At 39.4% G+C, this 20714-nt stretch overlaps 1 protein-coding gene across 3 annotated transcripts in view; it reads right to left on the bottom strand.

Annotated features, from left to right (window-relative positions):
* LOC117913286 (protein PHYLLO, chloroplastic) overlaps positions 1-20714 on the bottom strand; it is a 136308-nt gene that overhangs the window by 74216 nt on the left and 41378 nt on the right. For all 3 annotated transcript variants that reach the window (XM_034828241.1, XM_034828235.1, XM_034828245.1), the window contains 2 exons: positions 8054-8620; positions 6163-6387 (listed from right to left, as the gene is read on the bottom strand). In XM_034828241.1, the coding sequence (XP_034684132.1) occupies positions 6163-6387; positions 8054-8620 (792 nt within the window). The remainder of the gene's footprint in view (positions 1-6162; positions 6388-8053; positions 8621-20714) is intronic.

Genomic DNA, 20714 nt, shown 5'->3' on the forward strand with positions numbered 1-20714 from the left:
GCCATTATAAGGAGACTTGCTGGAAGCTTCATGGCAAACCGGCTGATTGGAAACCAAAGCCACGGTCTGACAGAGATGGCAGAGCACACGTGGCTGCCAACTCTGAGAGCACCTCTGTTCCCGAGCCGAGTCCATTCAACAAAGAGCAGATGGAGATGCTACAGAAACTATTAAGCCAAGTTGGCAGTGGCAGTACTACCGGTGTAGCCTTCACTGCTAATCGAGGAGGAATGAAGTCGTGGATAGTGGACACAGGTGCTTCTGATCACATGACAGGAGATGCTACCATTCTTCAAAATTACAAGCCAAGTAATGGTCATTCATCCGTCCATATTGCTGATGGTTCAAAGTCAAAAATTGCCGGGACAGGTTCTATAAAACTTACTAAAGACTTATATCTTGACTCTGTTCTCCATGTTCCAAACTTGGATTGTAATCTTTTGTCCATTAGCAAATTGGCCCGTGATCTCCAATGTGTTACTAAATTTTATCCAAACTTGTGTGTTTTTCAGGACTTGAAATCGGGGAAGATGATTGGCAGTGCTGAACTGTGTTCCGGGCTCTACCTCCTCTCATGTGGCCAATTCTCAAACCAAGTCTCTCAAGCAAGTTGCGTACAGTCTCAGAGTATGTTAGAGTCTTTCAATTCTGTGTCAAATTCTAAGGTCAATAAAGATAGTGAGATTATAATGTTACACTATCGTCTTGGTCATCCTAGCTTTGTTTACCTTGCAAAATTGTTTCCCAAATTATTTATCAATAAAAATCCAGCATCTTATCACTGTGAAATTTGTCAGTTTGCAAAGCATACTCGAACAGTCTATCCTCAAATCCCATACAAACCTTCGACTGTTTTCTCTCTAGTACATAGTGATGTGTGGGGTCCCTCCCGGATAAAAAATATTTCTTGCACTCGATGGTTTGTGACATTCGTTGATGATCATACACGGGTAACATGGGTTTTCCTTATGAAAGAAAAGTCAGAGGTCGGGCACATTTTTCAAACCTTCCATCTTATGGTTCAAAATCAATTCAATTCCAAAATTCAAGTCCTTAAGTCAGATAATGCAAAGGAATACTTTACTAGTAGTCTCAGTACTTATCTTCAAAATCACGGCATTATCCACATAAGTTCTTGCGTTGACACCCCACAACAAAATGGGGTGGCTGAACGCAAGAATAGACATCTCTTGGAGGTTGCCCGGTGCCTTATGTTTTCCTTTAATGTTCCAAACTATTTCTGGGGGGAAGCTATTCTCACAGCTACTTATTTGATTAACCGTATGCCATCCAGAGTGCTTACCTTTCAATCCCCACGTCAACTTTTCTTAAAACAATTTCCTCACACCCGTGCAGCCTCTTCTGATTTACCACTCAAAGTATTTGGTTGCACAGCATTCGTTCATGTGTATCCTCAAAATCGTAGCAAATTTGCTCCTCGAGCGAATAAGTGCATTTTCCTAGGGTATTCTCCAACCCAAAAAGGGTACAAATGCTATTCTCCAACCAACAAAAGATTTTACACCACCATGGACGTCTCTTTCTTTGAACATGTCTTCTTCTATCCCAAATCTCATGTTCAGGGGGAGAGCATGAATGAACATCAAGTTTGGGAGTCTATTCTTGAGGGTGTACCTTCTTTTCACTCAGAGTCACCAAATCCTTTTCAATTCGCGCCCACTGAGTTGTCCACACCCATACCGTCATCAGTCCAGCCATCTCCTGTGACCATCCAGTCTCCCATGCCTATTCAACCTATAGCCCCACAACTTGCTAATCAGAACTTACAAGTTTACATCAGGAGGAGGAAAAGACAGGAATTAGAGCACGGATCACAGTCAACATGTGGCCAATATATCGACTCCAATTCAAGTCTTCCTGAAGAGAACATAGGTGCGGATAGGGCTGGAGAGGTGTTAATTCCCAGCATTGATGATTCTACTCTGCCGATTGCATTGAGGAAGGGTGTTAGGAGATGTACAGATCACCCAATTGGGAATTATGTTACATATGAAGGGCTATCACCATCTTACAGAGCATTTGCTACTTCTCTTGATGATACTCAGGTTCCCAACACAATACAAGAGGCATTAAAAATTTCAGAATGGAAGAAGACAGTACAAGATGAGATTGATGCACTTGAGAAGAATGGGACGTGGACTATCACAGATTTGCCGGTTGGGAAGAGGCCCGTGGGGTGCAAGTGGATTTTCACCATAAAATACAAAGCAGATGGATCAGTCGAGAGATTCAAGGCTCGTTTGGTAGCTAGAGGGTTTACACAATCCTATGGGATAGACTATCAGGAGACTTTTGCTCCTGTTGCAAAACTGAACACTATCGGGATTCTTCTCTCATTGGCTGTCAATCAAGATTGGTGCTTGCAACAACTGGACATAAAAAATGTGTTTCTAAATGGTGACCTAGAAGAGGAAGTCTACATGGAAATACCACCTGGTTTCGAAGGAAGTATGGCAAAGAATCAGGTTTGCAAACTCCAAAAATCCTTGTACGGCCTTAAACAATCTCCCCGAGCCTGGTTTGATAGATTCACAAAGCAGTCCTGAAGCTGGGCTACAAACAAGGTCAGGCTGATCATACTCTATTTGTCAAGAAGTCTCATGCCGGGAAAATGGCCATATTGATAGTCTATGTTGATGATATTATTCTATCTGGGACTGATATGGAGGAATTACAGAATTTGAAGAAGTATTTGTCAGAGGAGTTTGAAGTTAAAGACCTTGGAAATTTGAAATATTTCCTTGGTATGGAAGTGGCTAGATCAAGGAAGGGAATTGTAGTCTCTCAAAGAAAATACATACTCGATCTTCTTAAGGAGACCGGTATGCTTGGATGCAAACCAATTGATACTCCTATGGATAGTCAGAAGAAACTTGGTATCGAGAAAGACAGTACACCGGTAGATAGGGGGAGATATCAGCGGCTCGTCGGGCGCTTGATTTATCTCTCACACACTCGGCCAGATATTGGCTTTGCAGTGAGTGCTGTAAGTCAATTCATGCACAGCCCCACTGAGGAACACATGGAAGCAGTCTACAGGATTCTTAGATATTTAAAAATGACACCAGGGAAAGGTCTATTCTTCAGAAAGACAGAGAACCGTGACACTGAAGTATACTCAGATGCGGATTGGGCAGGAAACATCATTGACAGGCGGTCCACTTCTGGATATTGTTCTTTTGTCTGGGGAAATCTTGTTACCTGGAGGAGTAAGAAGCAATCAGTTGTAGCCAGAAGTAGTGCAGAAGCTGAGTACAGAGCTCTTGCACAGGGAATCTGTGAAGGGATTTGGATAAAAAGGGTTCTTAGTGAACTGGGGCAAACGAGTTCATCTCCAATTCTGATGATGTGTGATAATCAGGCAGCTATAAGCATAGCAAAGAACCCCGTGCATCATGATAGGACCAAGCACGTTTAGATTGACAGACACTTCATCACAGAGAAGGTGACTAGTGAGACGGTTAGATTGAACTATGTTCCTACCAAGCACCAAACCGCAGACATCCTCACCAAAGCTTTACCTAGGCCTAACTTTGAAGACTTAACTTGCAAGCTGGGATTATATGATATATATTCTCCAGCTTGAGGGGGAGTGTTGAAATTTGACATTCAAAGTTAGGGTTTTTTAATTTAGGAAAGTATTTTAGGAATAAAGAAGGAGAGATCATTTAGGATGATTCAGTTTCCTAATTTTAGGAGAGAATCAAGCTAGATTGATTTTTTCTTATTCAGTCAGTTGTGTATATATATGTGTATGGTGTGTACCTAAAGAATCAATAAAGGGAATTCAGAAATTCTTCACTAATGGTATGTTGAAACAAATTAATGGTAAAATTTGTGCAAAAGTTGAGTGTAATTAGCAATAAACATGTTTTAGTTAAAAATCACAATTAATTAAGGATTAAAGTGTTTTAGCTTAAGTATTTTATTAATGATAAGATCAGCATAAATCTTTGTTTAGTTTGGTTTGATTGAACGATAGATTAGTAAACATGTGATTAATTAGGTTATTTGGACACTTGGGACTTGTTAATGGGTTAGGCTTTAGGAAAAAAAATCAAAACAATTAGTGTTTGGTAATTAATTGGAGAATATGAGAATTAAAAATTAATAATAGTAAGTTTTTGAAAATTAGTAAGAAAGGAAAATTTCATAAGTTTTAATTGAATAAATTTTCATGGTTAAGAAACCTAAATTATGTTGTTTTATTTCAGTTCCTTGTAATAGGTAAAGATCGCCTACATAGAAGAATCACAAAGGGAAAGTCAGTGTAACGTAAGGAATTTTATGTTGTTCCATGGTGTATCTGATTTCTTTCCTTGAAACATTTATTGGAATTTCATGTCATTTCTATGATTTCATAAAATGTTTTAATGTGTCATCGCATCTCGGTTTATTGTATTGAAATGTTACAACGTATATTGGTATAAAGATTCATGGTTTTGTGTTGTGGAAATGGTTCATGGTGTGGTTGCATTGCAAGAAGGATATGGAATAATCACAGATGATATTCAGAGAATTGATTGGTGGGAAGTGTTTATGTGATGCTACAGGCATTATCTTTTGATATATTGTTTACGTGGGACCGTGGGTCCTTAGGTGAAAGGCCCTAAAGCCCTCGAGGAAGACACTCCGATGTGGGTGTATGGGGTTGGTCCTGCCCCTGGGTTTTAGTCCCTAAAGACACGAGGTTGGTCCTACCCTTGGGTATGAGTCCCAGAAGACACGAGGTATGACTTACCTTTGGGTGATGTCCCAGAATAGTCATTATTATATTGAGTGAGTATCTTGTGGAGCATTGATATCTGATGTGTAGATTGGTGGGGGTAAGCAGTTTATCAGTTGTGAAAGGATGGATGAGGAAAAGCAAAGATGAAACCAGCAATACATGCATACATGTTTGACATGATTACATATTTGTTAAAGGTTATAAAATCTTTATCATGCATGTTATTATATGTTTAATTCAAGGTTTCTAAGGGTATGCTTATGATGGTTATAAACTTTCCTACTGAGTTGTGAACTCACCCTATCCCTTCCACCTTTAGATGCAGGTCAGAAGACCTATGCTGGAAATAACGCTTGAGCATTGCTTTTCTATTGATTGGATGTTGTTTGCTCGCATTGAAAGTGTTTTGAGGCTTTGCCTTTGTATTAAAGACTAAATCTTTTTGGAGAAATGATGTAATGTATATTTGTTATGTACACTTGTAGTATGAGCTACCCGTAATGAACCATGGGGTTTTGGTATATGTAAATTAACGTAGTACAAGTTCTTTTTGTGAAACGAATCATATTTTGTTAATTAATAGTTACAAAGTTTATTACAGGATATATACCTTTTTATAATAGTTTTTTCATATTCTCTTTATGCACAAAATCAAGCAGGAACTCGACATTTAAATTTTTGTATCCCCATATTTTTTTAGAGCACTTATATTGTGTTTGAGTATCAATTGTTCAGTTTAAAAAAAAAACCGGGATGTGACAATTATATTCTTCAGTGTTTTATTGTCTAGCTTCCTTTAAAACTACATCACAAGGAATTCATGTCTAAAAGAATTCCCTAAATTGTCATACAGGGAACTTCTGGAACTTAGCATCTATCTAGTTTCATTTGAGCATCTAGTTTTTCATATTAACAAGTTTATGAGGTTTCCAAGGTGATAATGTTGAGCGGTTTGTGTTAGACTTTATGAGGTTTACAGGACACATTACTTTCAGACTCACAACTTATGTTTTCTGATTTTGCTTATGCTGCAGTATACAAGTGATCTCTGATTAATAAAAACAGATCCACCCATCTGTAAAGAAAACTCTAGGAAACGTGATGGTTTGGAAATAAATGTATGTTTTGTTCAAAGAGGCACAGCCTTTAATGCTGGTCACTTGATCAACCAATTGATCTTCCACATTTGAAACTCATCTGGGCATATCCTTGGGATTATTAACATTGTCCTACCTTCTAATTATATATGTACTATAAAAAGGAACATGATCATAACCTACTGGTTGAACCATAGCACCAGACCACCAACATAATCCGATTTAATACAGGTTAATCTATGAGTAAACTAAAGGAAAAATCATTGAATCATCAGATAATATAATAAACAAGAATCATTGCAAAACAACACATACCATCATATCCAATGCCCGCAAAGACACACTCCATTTGCTGCTCATAAGTGGAAACTGAGCTTTACATAAGCAATCAGCAAACTGAGTGATGGTACTCTGGATCCTATGTGTTAAGAGATGTGAAGGATCATGGCGACATGGATGCTTGTCAACCATGATATATGAGCATGGAAAACAATCCTCTATCATCTGAGATATACGTTTACTCGTTATTCTACTCCCAATCTGTTGAGAGTGCAAAATACAATGACAATCAATAAAAAGGAAAAACAAATATAACATTTTTCACTTTGTAGGTAGATCCTGATGTCTGGTAACACACCCAAAACAATTTTCATTACAAGAATCAAATTAAAGGATGGTACATCTTAACATAGTTCAAAATTCTAAATTTTAGTTTGGACACCCAACATTGTTTGTTTCTCAGAGGGGCCAAAACAAGATGTGAGGGAAATTTAAAATATTACAATACTCAAATTTAGGAGCAGTTTAATCCCGTTGTTTAGCCTTGTTTTCATCTTACTCCCTTGACAATAAATCCAACCTAAAAAAACATTAATTGGTTGCAGAAAAAATGATCAATACACTTGCATCCTATATTTATGAATAATTAAATAAATAACATATTCTTTTCAAATCAAATCAAAGGTGAGAAAAAACTACACTAAACCCTGGAGTAATATTTAGTTAAAACATTGTCTTTCTATTTTATTGAGACATGCAGTTAACTGATATGACATCAAATAAGGGGTTTGAAATTTAGCGAGAAAGTGATACCATTATTTCTGTCATTTTGGAAAAATTTTAAGTTAATCGAACTTTCAATTGATCCAGGTATGTGGGTATTCTTTTTAACCTGTACCGCATAAACTCTTATATAGACTGAACCATTTCTGATCTGTCAAATACATAGATGATCATTTAAAAATGTAATTTCATGCCTAATTCCTTATTTAAAATATTTAGAATATCTTGAATGCACAAACTTATGCTTCAACTTTCGTGATATAATTGTGGTTCAAAATTTACATCTCCATTTATAACATTTGAAAATTATTTTTACATTTAAATAAATTTTAGTCAAGGTTTCCACATCTTTACATGCATGTGCACGTACCCATTCATTTCCATATGGTATATGTGCAATGTATCCAACTTATCACTATTTCTTTCAATTGTTAGTCACATGCAACTATCATCCTTTCATGTGTTTTAAGATGCTTCCTTTGAAGAGCTGCAAGTCGCCTTCAGGATGGAAAACTTGGTTTCAAGCAAGAAATGTTTTTGAGAATTGGGATCAAATTTAGGAACTTTTAAAAGAAAGTTTTTGGAAAAGAAGGAAAACCTTCAGAAATGCTTGGAGAACATCTCAAAATAGTGGGCCAAATTCCCAAAATGCTTCTCTTGAATGTTTAGGGAATTCTAAATCTCTTCCCTATTTTTACTCTATTCAAAAATGAAAAGTCTAAAATTAATAGGAATAATATTTGACATACTTCTCATATCTCTGTCTTCCCCAAACCTTTCTTACAATGAGTAATAAATGTTTCTCACAAATGTTCAATTAATTGTTTGCTTAACTTTGCATGTTAGATTCCTTGGCAATTTTTAACATACCAATAATTTAATAAAATTCTAGAGACTACGAAAAAGTTAATAAAGGTTACACTAGCTGCATGAATTATCATGTATCATGAAAAAAATTTCTTTTCCAGGACTTATAAGGTATAATTCTCTGCAGTGACATCTAGTACTTCAACAACATTTTAAGGCACAAATTTGGCAATTTATGTTCATCAGCCAGTAGATTTATTTCTCACATGTTTACATCATTTATACTAAAATAACACCATAATCAATCTGATGAAATGAAAAATATACTTGAGTATACCTGAATAATGACATCAGCTTGTGCCCAAACCCTGACAAAATCTGAGAGTAAAGCATGATCAAGATGATCAAGAAATAAAACATTGTCTTCAATTTCTTGAAAAGAAGTAGAAAGCTTTCTCAACCGTAAACCTGACAAGATGTCAGCTACAACTGGCCAACAAAGGTGCTTAGCTAGGAGAAGAGCTGCCCAAATATCATCCTCTGTAGTGATCGCACCTATAAGTAAAAGACCTCGTTTAGCCCCTTGAATCACTTCTATAACCTCTGCCATTTGACCTTGAAAATCATCAGGTGCATGGGAATGCTGCAACTGAATATACTTGGTAAAAGGTTCGGCACTTGACATCCAAGAATCTAATCCTTTTAAACAGCTTAACATCCATTCTTTTGGACTATTTTCCAGGGGCTCTCTAAAAGGACAGTTTATATGAACAGGGCCACATGGTGAAGATGTTGCCCAATAAACAGCAGAGTCAAGTGTGGTAAGTATCATCCGAGCAGGAATATGATCAGTGGGAACAGGAAGACCAAAGAAAAACCTCACAAAGGAACCAAAATGATTGACCTAAAATACAAATCAAAGGTGTGATGTATGAGTACTCAAAACAATCTGTGTATGTGTGTGTGTGTGTGTGAGAGAGACAGAGAGAGAGAGAGAGAGAGGAATACATTATTACACTAAATTACATAGGCTCAGATGCATAGAAATGGAATCTAAAATTGCAGACAATAGCTGCAGCATATATTTAAAATTATGAAGCACTGTGATGTGAAGAACATTGAGCAGGCCCCTAAATTGAGAGAGGGAGGAAGAGGAATATATGATCACACTAAATTAGACTGCTCGGTGCACATAAATGGAATCTAAAAATCCAGATAACATCTGTAGCATATATATAAAATGATGAAGCTCTGAAAGTGATGTGAAGAACATTGAGGAGCAAGCCCTTCAGCAACAGGTGCCATATCATCATGTGCTACATCACCAAGTGGGATTATCTTGGTTTCCACTTCAGATGGATGTCCAAACCACCTCAGAGTTTTCCACTAGCTTTTCAAATTTCTTTTTGAATTGTAAAATTAGAATTAGAAGCAAGAGAGTCGTATATAATTAGTGCTATATTAGGAGGAAGTTACAAGGAGAGTTAGAGTAGAAGAGAGTTTTATTACCGGTCATTGTTTATTAGTAACTTGTCAAAGAGTTGTTAGTAGTTATTTAGTAAAGGGTAGTTTAGTCATTTTTTTTTTCTTTATAAGTCTATATATATTTTTTGCACTCTTTTCTTGAAGAATAAGACTATTTTTTCTCTCATTCAACATGATATCAGAGCAAGTTTGATCAAACCCAGGCTGAAATATATATATACAAAAAAAATAAAATAAACCTAGATACAGTACCACTATTGCATTGCATAGGCATTGCTACAGTGCCACAGTATTGTTACAATACTACATAGAGCCTCTACAGTGCCACAGTAGAGCTACAGTACCATATGCTGCTTAAGTGCCAAAAACCTAGTGGTATGTGCTACAATACTGCCACAGTGCCCTACTACAGCATCGACTGCTACATTGCCCCACTAGTGCCTATGTGATTGGTTGTGTTGTGTGGTGCAAGTATCCATTAATGTTGCAGGCTTCCTAACATCCCTTTATTTCAATTTTTAATTACAATAGTCTTAGTTTTCTACCTTCAATAATTAACAAGTATGGCATCTAGAGATGGTGTTCGCATTTAGATTACTTCAGGAAAGCTAAAGGGATCTAATTCTTTATTATGGGGCTAAGTTGTGAGGGCGTATATTGGGGCAAAGGGAAAACTAAAACATCTAGTGGAAGATCCTCTTCCCTACAAATCAAAAAGTTTGATGAATTGCAACAAGACGACTAATGATAATAACATGATTGTGGAACAATATGGAACCCTACGTTAATGTTAATTTCATGTTTCTAGAAATTGCAAAGTAAATAGGGGATGCAGTTAAGAGAGGTATATTCTCGAGAAAAAAAAAATTGAGAATCTATCAATTGTATCAAGATTCTCTGAGGCAAAGAATTGGAAACCTTTGAGTGAACAGCGTGCCTCACTTAAAGAGATGTGAGAGGAATTAAATGTGTATCAACAATCACCTACTAATATTGAGGTTCAAAGAAGACAAAAGGAAGAGATCCAGGTTGTTGAATTTCTTTCTAGCCTTGATTCTGAATATGCTGAAGTCAAACATAGTATACTTGGTAGTGAGAAGTTACCATCTCTCAGTAATGTTTTTGTTATTGAGTTGTGTCAAGCCTAACTATTGTGGTATTCTACACATGTATTAGTCTACCCTAATTTCCTTATAAGGGATTATTAAGGTGACCTTTTTTAGGGTGAGGATATGTGAAAATAGAGGAGAGGTGTTAGGCCTAAGATCACCTTGTATTTTTCTTTCTGATCATAGTGGAAATTCTGCAACAACAAAGTGGACGTAGCTTTCTCATCAAGCATGAACCACTATAGATGTTGTGTTTGCTCTATCTATTTTTTATTTTTTGTGTGTTTTACACTCGTAAATAGGAATTTTCTCCTAAAAAGAGGTATTAGAGTCTAGTTTGGGTGAGAGCAATGGTTAGAGAAGATCAGTTTAGGCTTGGAATCAGCAAGTTTAATGGTACAAATTTTGCATTCTAGAAAATGCAAATTAAAAGATTATCTCTATGGTAAAAAGTTGTATTTGTCTCTTCTCAACCAGAAATCAGAATCAATGTCAGAAGTCAATTGGAATCTCCTTGATGAACAAGTGTTACGAGTCATCAAATTAACACTGTCAAAGAATGTGGCGCATAATGTGGCAAAGGAGAAAACCACAAAGGGCTAATGGAAGTCTTGTCTGACATGTATGAGAAGCCTTCTACAAATAACAAGGTATATCTCATGAAAAAATTATTCAATCTGAAAAAGGAAGAAGGTGCTCCAATGGCAAAGCATTTGAATGAATTTGACATGATGGTCAATCAACTGTCCAAAGTTGAAATTGATTTCGATGATGACGTTTATGCCTTAATTCTTCTGGCCTCACTAACAAATAGTTGGGAGCCCATGAGAGCAATGGTAAGTAATTCTGTAAGAAACTCAAAATTAAAGTTCAATGATGTTAGGGATTGAATTCTTGTTGAGGAAGTTCACAAGAAAGACTAGGGTGAAGCAACAAAATCAAACTTTAGTCTAAATGTTGGGACCAAGGGTAGGAGTTATGAAAAAAATTCTAATTGAGGCCACAATAGACCGAATTCAGAGAATGGAAGAGGCAAATCCAGATCTTGGAGAAATGTCGAATGTTGAATTGTGGCAAGCCTAGTGACATAAAGAACAATTGCAAAGCATCAAAGAAGAATGCAAATAAAAATGACACTAACAACATTGTGACTCAAGAGGTATAAGATGCATTACTCTTATTCGTTGATGGTACTATTGACTCTTGGGTGTTAGACCTAGAAGCCTCTTTTCATACCATTGCACACCATAAAATTATGGAAAATTATGTTGTTGGAAACCATGGAAAGGTGTATCTAGCTGATGGAGAACCTTTAAACATTGTTGGTGTTGGTGATGTCAGATTGAAGAAGTTAAACAAGTTTGTGTAAAAAATCCAAAGGGTAAAACATGTACCAAAGTTAATTTGTGACTTGATCTCAATAAGACAACTTGATGATGAGGGTGGTCATAATGTAACATTTACTGGTGCTACATGGAAAGTCACCAAGGGAGCCATGGTTGTCACTCAAGCAAATATATCTAGAACACTATATATGACTTCTAGTTGTAAGGATATGGTTGTTGTTATTGATGCTAATGTTAATTGAGAGTTATGGCATTGTAAGCTTAGGCACGTGAACGAGAAGGGAATGAAAATGGTTTTGCCAAAGGGAAAACTACCGGGGCTGAAATATTTTGAGCATAGCTTGTGTCAGGGCTACATGTTTGACAAGTGGAAAAGGGTTAATTTTTCTAAAGTCGGAAGGAAACCAAAAGCAAAAAAATTGGAGTTGGTTCATACCGATGTGTGGGGACCTTCTCCTATTACATCCCTTGGAGGCTCCAATTACTTTGTGACATTCATTGATGATTCAAGTAGAAAGGCATAGGTTTATTTCTTGAAGAATAAATTTGATGTTTTTTATGCCTTCAAAGGGTGGAGAGCCATGGTTGAGAACGAGACAAATTTAAAGGTGAAGTTCTTACAATTTGATAATGTAAGAGAATAGATTGATTAAGAATTCAAACAATATTGTGATGATAATAGGATGAAGATGAGGAAAACCATTTCAGGAAAACCTCAACAAAATGATGTCAATAGATTCCTTTTTGGGAGTGATTAAGCAAGCGAAAAAATGAAGATGACCCTAAATGAACGTGCTAGGAGCATGAGATCGCATGCAGGGCTTTTGAAGATGTTATAGGCTAAAGTAGTTAGAACAAAAACCTATTTGATCAAGAGAGGACCCTCAACACCATTGAATTACAAAATCCTAAAGGAGGTTTGAACGGTAAAGAGTTAAACTTTTCTTTCTTAAAAGTTTTTTGTTGTTGTGAAAAGAGAGAAAAGGGAGAATCCCTAATTTTTGTTATTAAAACTATTAATAATACACATTGGACTATACATGCTAGTGGGACCCACAATACAATAAGGGAAAAAAAAAAAAGAAGTAAATAACTGAAATAATTGTACACTATCTCATTGGATTTGCATGGTTCGATAGATTTGCAAAGGTGATTAAGAACCAAGGATACCAACAGGGACAGTCGGATCATACTATGTTCTTCAAATAGTCCAACGATGGAAGGATGACCACCCTAATCGTGTATGTCAATGACATCATTCTCATTGGAGATAACACAGGAGAAGTGGAGAGGTTAAAGCAAGTCTTAGCCACAGAGTTTGAGGAAAAAGATCTGGGTCAAATGTGGTATTTCCTAAGAATGGAGATCGCCAAATCAAGGAAGGGAATTAGTATCTCCCAAAGAAAGTATGTACTTGACTTGCTAACTGAGACTAGCATGCTTGGTTGCAAGCCAAGCGATACCCCTATCAAGGCAAGAAAAAGGACGGAAAGTAACAAAAAACCCGTGGATAGGGAGAGTTATCAGGGACTAGTAGGTAGATTGATCTACCTTTCTCACACTAGACTAGACATTGCTTTCGCCGTAAGCGTGGTTAGCCAATACATGCATTCACCAAAGGAAAGTCACCTGGAAGCAGTGTATAAGATCCTCAGATATCTAAAGGGTTCTCCAAGGAGAGGACTATTCTTTAAGAAGGGTGACAGTAAGAAGGTAGAGATCCATATAGATGCAGATTGGGCGGGATCAGCAGAAGATAGAAGGTTTACTACCGGCTACCGTACCTATGTCTGGGGGAATCTAGTAACATGGAGAAGTAAGAAGCAGAGTGTAGTAGCCAGAAGCAGTGTTGAGGCTAAATTCAGAGCAGTTGCACAAGGTATGTGTGAAGGACTATGGTTGCAAAAATTGTTGGAAGAACTACACATTACAGTAGAGCTCCCAATCAAACTTTATTACAACAACAAAGTCGTCATTAGTATTTCTCATAATCCTGTTCAACACGACAAGACCAAACATATAGAAGTGGATAGACACTTTATAAAGGAGAAAATTGAGAAGGGGACAATTTGCATGACTTATATCCCTACAAGGGAACAATTGGCAGATATATTTACCAAGGGGTTATAGAAATCTAGCTTTGAAGATTTTATTTGCAAGTTGGACATGATTAATATTTATGATCCAACTTGAGGGGGAGTGTGTAAATCCCGTATGATTTGGGGGAGTGATTTGGAGGATATTATGGTAGAAGATTGAGGCCCCAATTAGATCTGATATTTAGGCTAAATGTTTGGTTTGATTTTTATATTTCTATATTTTGCTCGCTCTCTGTGTATATGTTAAATAGGGACCCGATTATGTAAAATATACGATTGAATATACAATTGTATTATTCTCCATTTCATCAAAACTTCATGGTTCCAAATAATGGAAGTCATAGAATCAACTAATGCAAAATTAATTGGGCCTTGGTGGGAGCCCGACATTTTTTATATTGTCTTTGATATTGACTCAAGTGGGATGGGTGTTTGATATTTGATTGATTGTGATTCCTCTTTGTGATGCATGAGATTGTTTTACATTTCTTATTGAGGTAACCTTGTTTCCCATTTCAGCGCTCAACCCGCTGTCCAAGTCACTCTCCATCACCCCGTTTTCAAAAATTCCACAAATAACTATGTCTTTGTGTATTATGCCCTTGTTTGATGTCATGCTCGATTGCCTTGATATAAATTTGATTGTTTGATCATCTTTGATATAAATCCATATTGTGTGCCATATTCCTGAACTAACTTTGACTGTCTTATGATAGCACTTAAGAAGCGGTCCAGGTACACACCCTAACTCTCCTTTACGATTGTGATTTGATTTCTTATTTGGCATGCTAGTATTAATAGAATTTCGAAATCACTTTAGTCTACCAAGGTACCTTCAAATCAATTAATTAATTGTCACATTTCCCTTGAATAGGCCAGTAGTAGAAACCTCTTTAGGGTTTAGAGGGGTGCAACCTCTTTGAGGTACCTTCCGAATAAGTAATCTGATCCCTGGACCTAGACTCAGGTTTTTCAAAGACACTCCTTTCCAAAACCATGGAGTCACTTCTTTAGGGTTTTCTTTCTTATTTTATTTTCCCTTTTAAAATAAAATAAAATAAGGGGCGATTCAGACTTTTCCAAAAATAATTTTTCACCTTAAAAAGCGAGTTTCGTCGATTGAGTGGGAACGCACGTGAAAAACATGGATCCACATTTGGTCACCAAAAAATTAGAATTACGGATGGTTCACTTTCTCATGTTGCAAGAAAGGGAATAGTATCACTCTCAAGCTCTCCAAAAAACCATTTTGTTTTACATGTTCCAAAACTTTGTTGTAATCTACTTTTCATTAACAAATTAACCAAGGATCAACATAGCTAAATGTTTTCCTTCCTACTGTGAGTTTCAGTATCTATCTTTGGGAAAGACAATTAGGAAAGCTCAAGAATGTGACAGCATCTATTCTGTTGAGGATTCAATCATTATTAATGGACAAGGTCAAGTTGCAAGTAATGCAATAGGTTCTTTATCTTGTGACAACAAAATAATGTTATGGCACTATAGATTAGACTATCCTAGTTTTTCTTTTTTTTTTTTTTGATAGGCAAAAGCACAAATATATATTAGAAAAAGGGAGCTTGAAAGGCAACCCAAAGCATACAGGGAGTATACAAGAGATACCTAAAACAAGCAACAAGCAACAAAGACTCAAGCACTCACCGGCCCTCAACAAGAACCCAACCAATCCACAAAGGAAAACAAAGATAAAGGGCCTACACCTATAGAAGAATTAGCCCAGGATAAGAGGTTACAAACAAATGAGTTTTTCAATCTTTGAGTCGACAAAGCCTCGTTATCAAAGACTATCCTATTTCTTTCCTTCCAAATTGTCCAAAATAAACAGAGAGGAGCTGCCCGCCAAACCTTTCTATGATTCTTGTCCTTGAAAGAGACATACCAACTTAATAGAATGTCTCTCACCGAAAACGGCAACACCCAATTGACCCCAAAAGAGAAAGCAAAAGATCCCACAAAATCTTCGTCTTAGAACAATGAACAAGAATATGGTTTATCGTTTCCTCTTCAACGCAACACAAGCAACATCTATTGGCTAAGATCCAACCCCTCCTCTTAAGCTGATCTTGAGTAAGGACCTTCTCCCAAGAAGCTTCCCAAGCAAAAAAACTCACCTTTGAAGGAACATACGGACTCCAAATGATATTACCCGGAAACGAGACTGCACCGCTATGATCAAGGGACTTGTAAAGAGATTTTACATTAAAATCTCGTTTTTCGTCCCTCTCCACTGCATCCTATCCTCCCCATCAGCCTCCAACCTCTTCCCTTGAATGGCCGATAGGAGTCTCTCCACCTCCTCCACCTCCCAATCGTTGAATGGTCTAAGGAAAAGTGGAGACCACCCTCCCACTTCCCCCATTGGATCCCAATAGTCCGCAACCCACGCATCTTTAGAACCCGCTAAATCAAACAAAGAGGGGAAAGCCTCACAAAGGGGGGTATTCCCGCACCAAATATCTTTCCAAAACCTCAGCCTTTTACCATCCCCCACCGAGAAAGATACATTATTGTGCACAAGCAGCCCTTCCTTGCTGATTTCCTTCCAAAGCCCAACCCCATGGCCCTCCCTAGCCCCACAAGTGCTCCACCCTCCTCTTTCCACCCCATACTTCGTACTAATAACAAACTTCCAATATGATTCTCCTTCAACCGCATAACGCCAACTCCATTTGCACAAGAGGGCTCTATTAAGAATGGAGAGATTTCTAATCCCCAATCCACCCATCTTTTTGTGAGTACAAACAACAGCCCATTTAACAAGATGGGGCCTCTTCTCCAACGCTCCCCCTCCCCAAAGAAAATCCCTTTGAATTTTCTCAAGTCTTAGCTTAACCACTCTTGGCATGCGCAATATTGACATAAGGTAAGTTGGCATGCCCGCCAAAGTACTCCGGATGAGGGTGAGTCTTCCTCCCTTAGAAATGAATTGCCTCTTCCACAAGGCAAGTTTCTTCCTCATCCGCTCTTCCACTCCGTCCCAAACCTTCACAGACTTATGTGAAACTCCCAAAGGGAGTCCCAAATAGGTGGAAGAGAGAGATCCCACCTTGCAGCCCAGTTCAGCTGCCAGCAACTCAGCATTCTCCACACATCCCACCGGCAAAATCTCACTTTTGTTCAAATTAATGCGCAGTCCGGAGGTGGCTTCAAACCACATTAATAACCAACTTAGAAAAGCCAATTGCTCTTGAGAGTCATCACAGAAGACCAAAGTATCATCGGCAAACAGCAGGTGCGTAACTTGGATCCCGCCACCTTCCCTTCCCCCTACCCTGCAGCCTAAGAGAAAGCCCCCTCTCACTGCTCTGTTGATGAGACTACTTAAGGCCTCCATTCCTAAGACGAAAAGGTAAGGAGAGAGAGGATCTCCTTGCCTTAACCCCCTGGAACTCCGGAAAAAACCGAAAGGAGAACCATTGACCAAAACCGAAAACGAGGCAGTGGATATGCACCATCTAATCCACCCAATCCATTTCTCCCCAAAACCCATTCTTTGCATCACCGATATCAGAAAATCCCAATTAATCCGATCATAGGCCTTCTCTAAGTCCAATTTACACAAGATCCCACTTTCCTTTCTTTTCAGCACGGAATCTATGACCTCATTAGCAACTAATGCAGCATCAAGAATTTGCCTACCTTCAACAAAGGCATTTTGGGAAGAGGACACCACTTTTCCCACTACCTTTTTCAATCTATTGGCTAAGACCTTAGCAAGCAGCTTGTAGAGACCTCCCACCAAACTGATGGGTCTGAAATCACTCAAGTCTTCGGCCCCACTCTTCTTTGGGATTAAAACTAAGAAAGTGTTGTTCAGGCTTCTTACGAATTTTCCCCTCTCATAAAACTCCTTGAAGAAACCCAAGACCTCATCTTTAACAAAATCCCAACAGAATTGCCAAAATGCTAGAGAAAAACCGTCCGGACCAGGGGCCTTGTCCCCATTCAGGTCTGAAAGAGCCAAGAACACCTCATCCCCAGAAAAGCTCTCCTCCAGCCTGGCTTCCTCTTCATCCCCAATGCTGTCAAACTCAATATTGTTGCAGCAAGGACGCCATCCTCCAGGATCTGATAAAAGTTCCTTAAAGGCCCTCACCACTCCCCTTTGAATGTCATGCTCTTCTGAAATCCAGGTGCCATTTATTTTGATCTTCTTCAAACAGTTCCTCCTTCTATTCGAGTTTGCCATCTTGTGGAAGAATCCCGTGTTCTTATCGCCTTCCTTCAGCCAAATTTCTCTCAATTTTTGTCTCCATGAAGTCTCCTCCATTAGAACCCATTTCTTAAATTCCTCCCTAGCCTCCTTTCTCGCCTCTAGCTCCTGCTCATTTAAAGCTCTGAGATGCTCCTGATTATCCCAGTAGGATACTTTATCCAGAGCCAGCCCTTTGTTCACCCCCACTTTGCCAAAGACTTCCAAATTCCATCCTTTAGTTTAATTTTCAGGGCCTTCAATTTCTCTGTCAAGATGAAGCTATAGGACCCACTATAATTAAATCCTTGCCACCAGCCCTTCAACAACTCCTTAAACCCCTCCTCCTTCAACCACATATTCTCGAACCGAAATGGAATTGGACCTCTCCTCGTCCCACCCCATCTAACAGGATTGGGAAGTGATCGGAAACCGGTCTTGGGAGAGAACACTGAGACGCCCCATTGAAATGATTCTCCCAATCCTCCGATATCAGAAAAGGTCCAGTCTGGACCTTGAAAGACCATTCAGCCCTCCACTCCACGTGAAAAGCCCCCCATGGAGAGGCAAATCTTTTAAAGCCAACTCCTCAATCACCTCCGAAAATCTTCTCATAGACCCAGTCAATCTTCCTTCTCTACTACGCTCGTTAGGAAATCTGACCACGTTAAAATCCCCGCCAATACACCAAGGGTCAGACCACAGCCCTCGAATGGCTCCTAGCTCTTCCCAAAACAACTCTCTATGCCGTTTCATAGTGGGTCCATATACTCCCGTGAAGGTCCACAAGAAGCCATCTTCACAATTTTTAAAGCGACAGGAAACTGAGAAAAGACCCACCTCCATACCCATTAACTCCAGAACCCTGTTATCCCAGAACACTACTACCCCACCGGCTGCCCCCCTTGCACTCATAGCACCCCAACCCAAGAATCTTCCCACTCCAAAACTGTGAACAATTCCTCTGGACATGTCTTGAATTTTGGTCTCCTGAAGACACACCAAATCTGCCCTTTGTGACCTGATCAAAGCCTTAATAACTTTCCTCTTATCCCTATCGTTGGCCCCTCTTACATTCCAAGATATGATCTTTATCTTCATCTAAGGTTCGAGGTTCTGTCCCCACCATCTCTAACCAGAGATTTCTCCTTCCTCGCCCCTTTATAGTTGATGGACCACTCTAATTTCTTCAACTCATGATCAAACTTAGTGGACCCCGAAATGTCTTTCTTAATGTTCTGCTCCCTTCTTCTCTTATTCCTTAGAAGCAAGTTCAAAATTTCTCCTTCATATCCTTCCGTCGAAAAGCCCAGGAACTTGCTAAATCTTGCCAGGCAACTATCATCCCATCGACATCCTCTTCCTTCCAATTCTTGTAATAATACCTCGAACTCATCCCCCCTTCCTTCGTCACCCGAGGGTCTCTCCCCCTCAAGGCCCATCTCCCCATTGCAGCCATCTGCCAGAACAATGCTAAGAGGGAGTTGCTCCTCTCCCTCACTCTCCGAGATCAAGCCCGACGATAGCCCCTCATTCGTCCCCGCCCGATCGAACCCAGAGAAAGGAGTAGAAGGAGAAATTTCCCGACCCCCCACAGAAGACGAAGGTAATCTGACATACCTGGAAGCTTCATCACGTAGCACTTGATCCATTTTCGGCACCGCAAGAGCTTCCGGCTGCGACGCAGCTCTCAAAATGTCGACGATGGGGTCCTCCACTATAAAAATCTGACTCTCCGAGCTACAAACCTGAGCCGAAGGACGAGAGGCCGAAGGTGCTTCCCCACGAGGAAAAACGGCATCACCAGAGCCTTTCTCCACGCCTGGCGATTGTGCCCTAGCTCGAGGACTCAAAATACCTTCCCCATATAAAATACCTCCTTCCGCTGCAACAGGCCCTACAGGCCCAACACCCTCTCCCTTCTCCCCGAAAGAGCCATTGGGCCTTAAGTCACAACCCAACTCCTCCTGGGCTTCTTTAAAAGACCCCTGCCTTAGCCCACTTAATTGAGGGAGACCCAGCAGCACTCCATGGGCTGGCCCTTTTGGCCTGAAGCTAGGCCCACAAGCTGGGCTTTCCAGCTTATTCAAACAGCAGTCGTCTCCCTCTCTAACCTGTCCATCAACTGACCCTACTCTGCCCACCACTGCATCCCCTACCTCATAGAGCACAGCGGGACAGAGGGTATAATCACCTCCACAGGCTAACACGACACTCTTTCCCTTCTGTAACCTCAACTGCTCCACCTTCTCCCTTTGACTTCCACGCCTGAGATCACAACCAGTCCCACCAGCCTCTTCTCCTTCCCTTGAGCTACCTTCCCCGCTGAATCTTCCCGCCGGCACCACCTGCGTGAACCAGGGAGCAGACTCCCACCACAGTTGAAGGGAATAACAACCCGACCCCACAACAATATGGACAGTGCTGGGCAACTCCCTGTCCAAGCACCTCACTAGTAGCCTAGCCCATTGCATCTCATACAAAGAAGATTTATCCTCGGCTATGAATCCTCCACATTCATCTCCAATTCTTTTAAGCACCTCCGAGCTTCTTAAATGAAGAGGGAGTCCCAACACCCTTACCCAAACATCTTTAGACGTGGGTTCCTTGCGAAGACACCCCACCTCAGAATTCCATCTCTCCAATACTAAGACATTCTCCTTGAAGATTCTTAGACCTCTGGCTAAAACACGCTCAGCCTCGTCTGGAAACTCGAAGTCAAAAAGCATTAATCCTCTGCCTAGCA

The sequence above is a fragment of the Vitis riparia genome, chromosome 1 (genome assembly GCF_004353265.1).
Source record: "Vitis riparia cultivar Riparia Gloire de Montpellier isolate 1030 chromosome 1, EGFV_Vit.rip_1.0, whole genome shotgun sequence".
In the NCBI taxonomy this organism is placed as follows: Eukaryota; Viridiplantae; Streptophyta; class Magnoliopsida; order Vitales; family Vitaceae; genus Vitis; species Vitis riparia.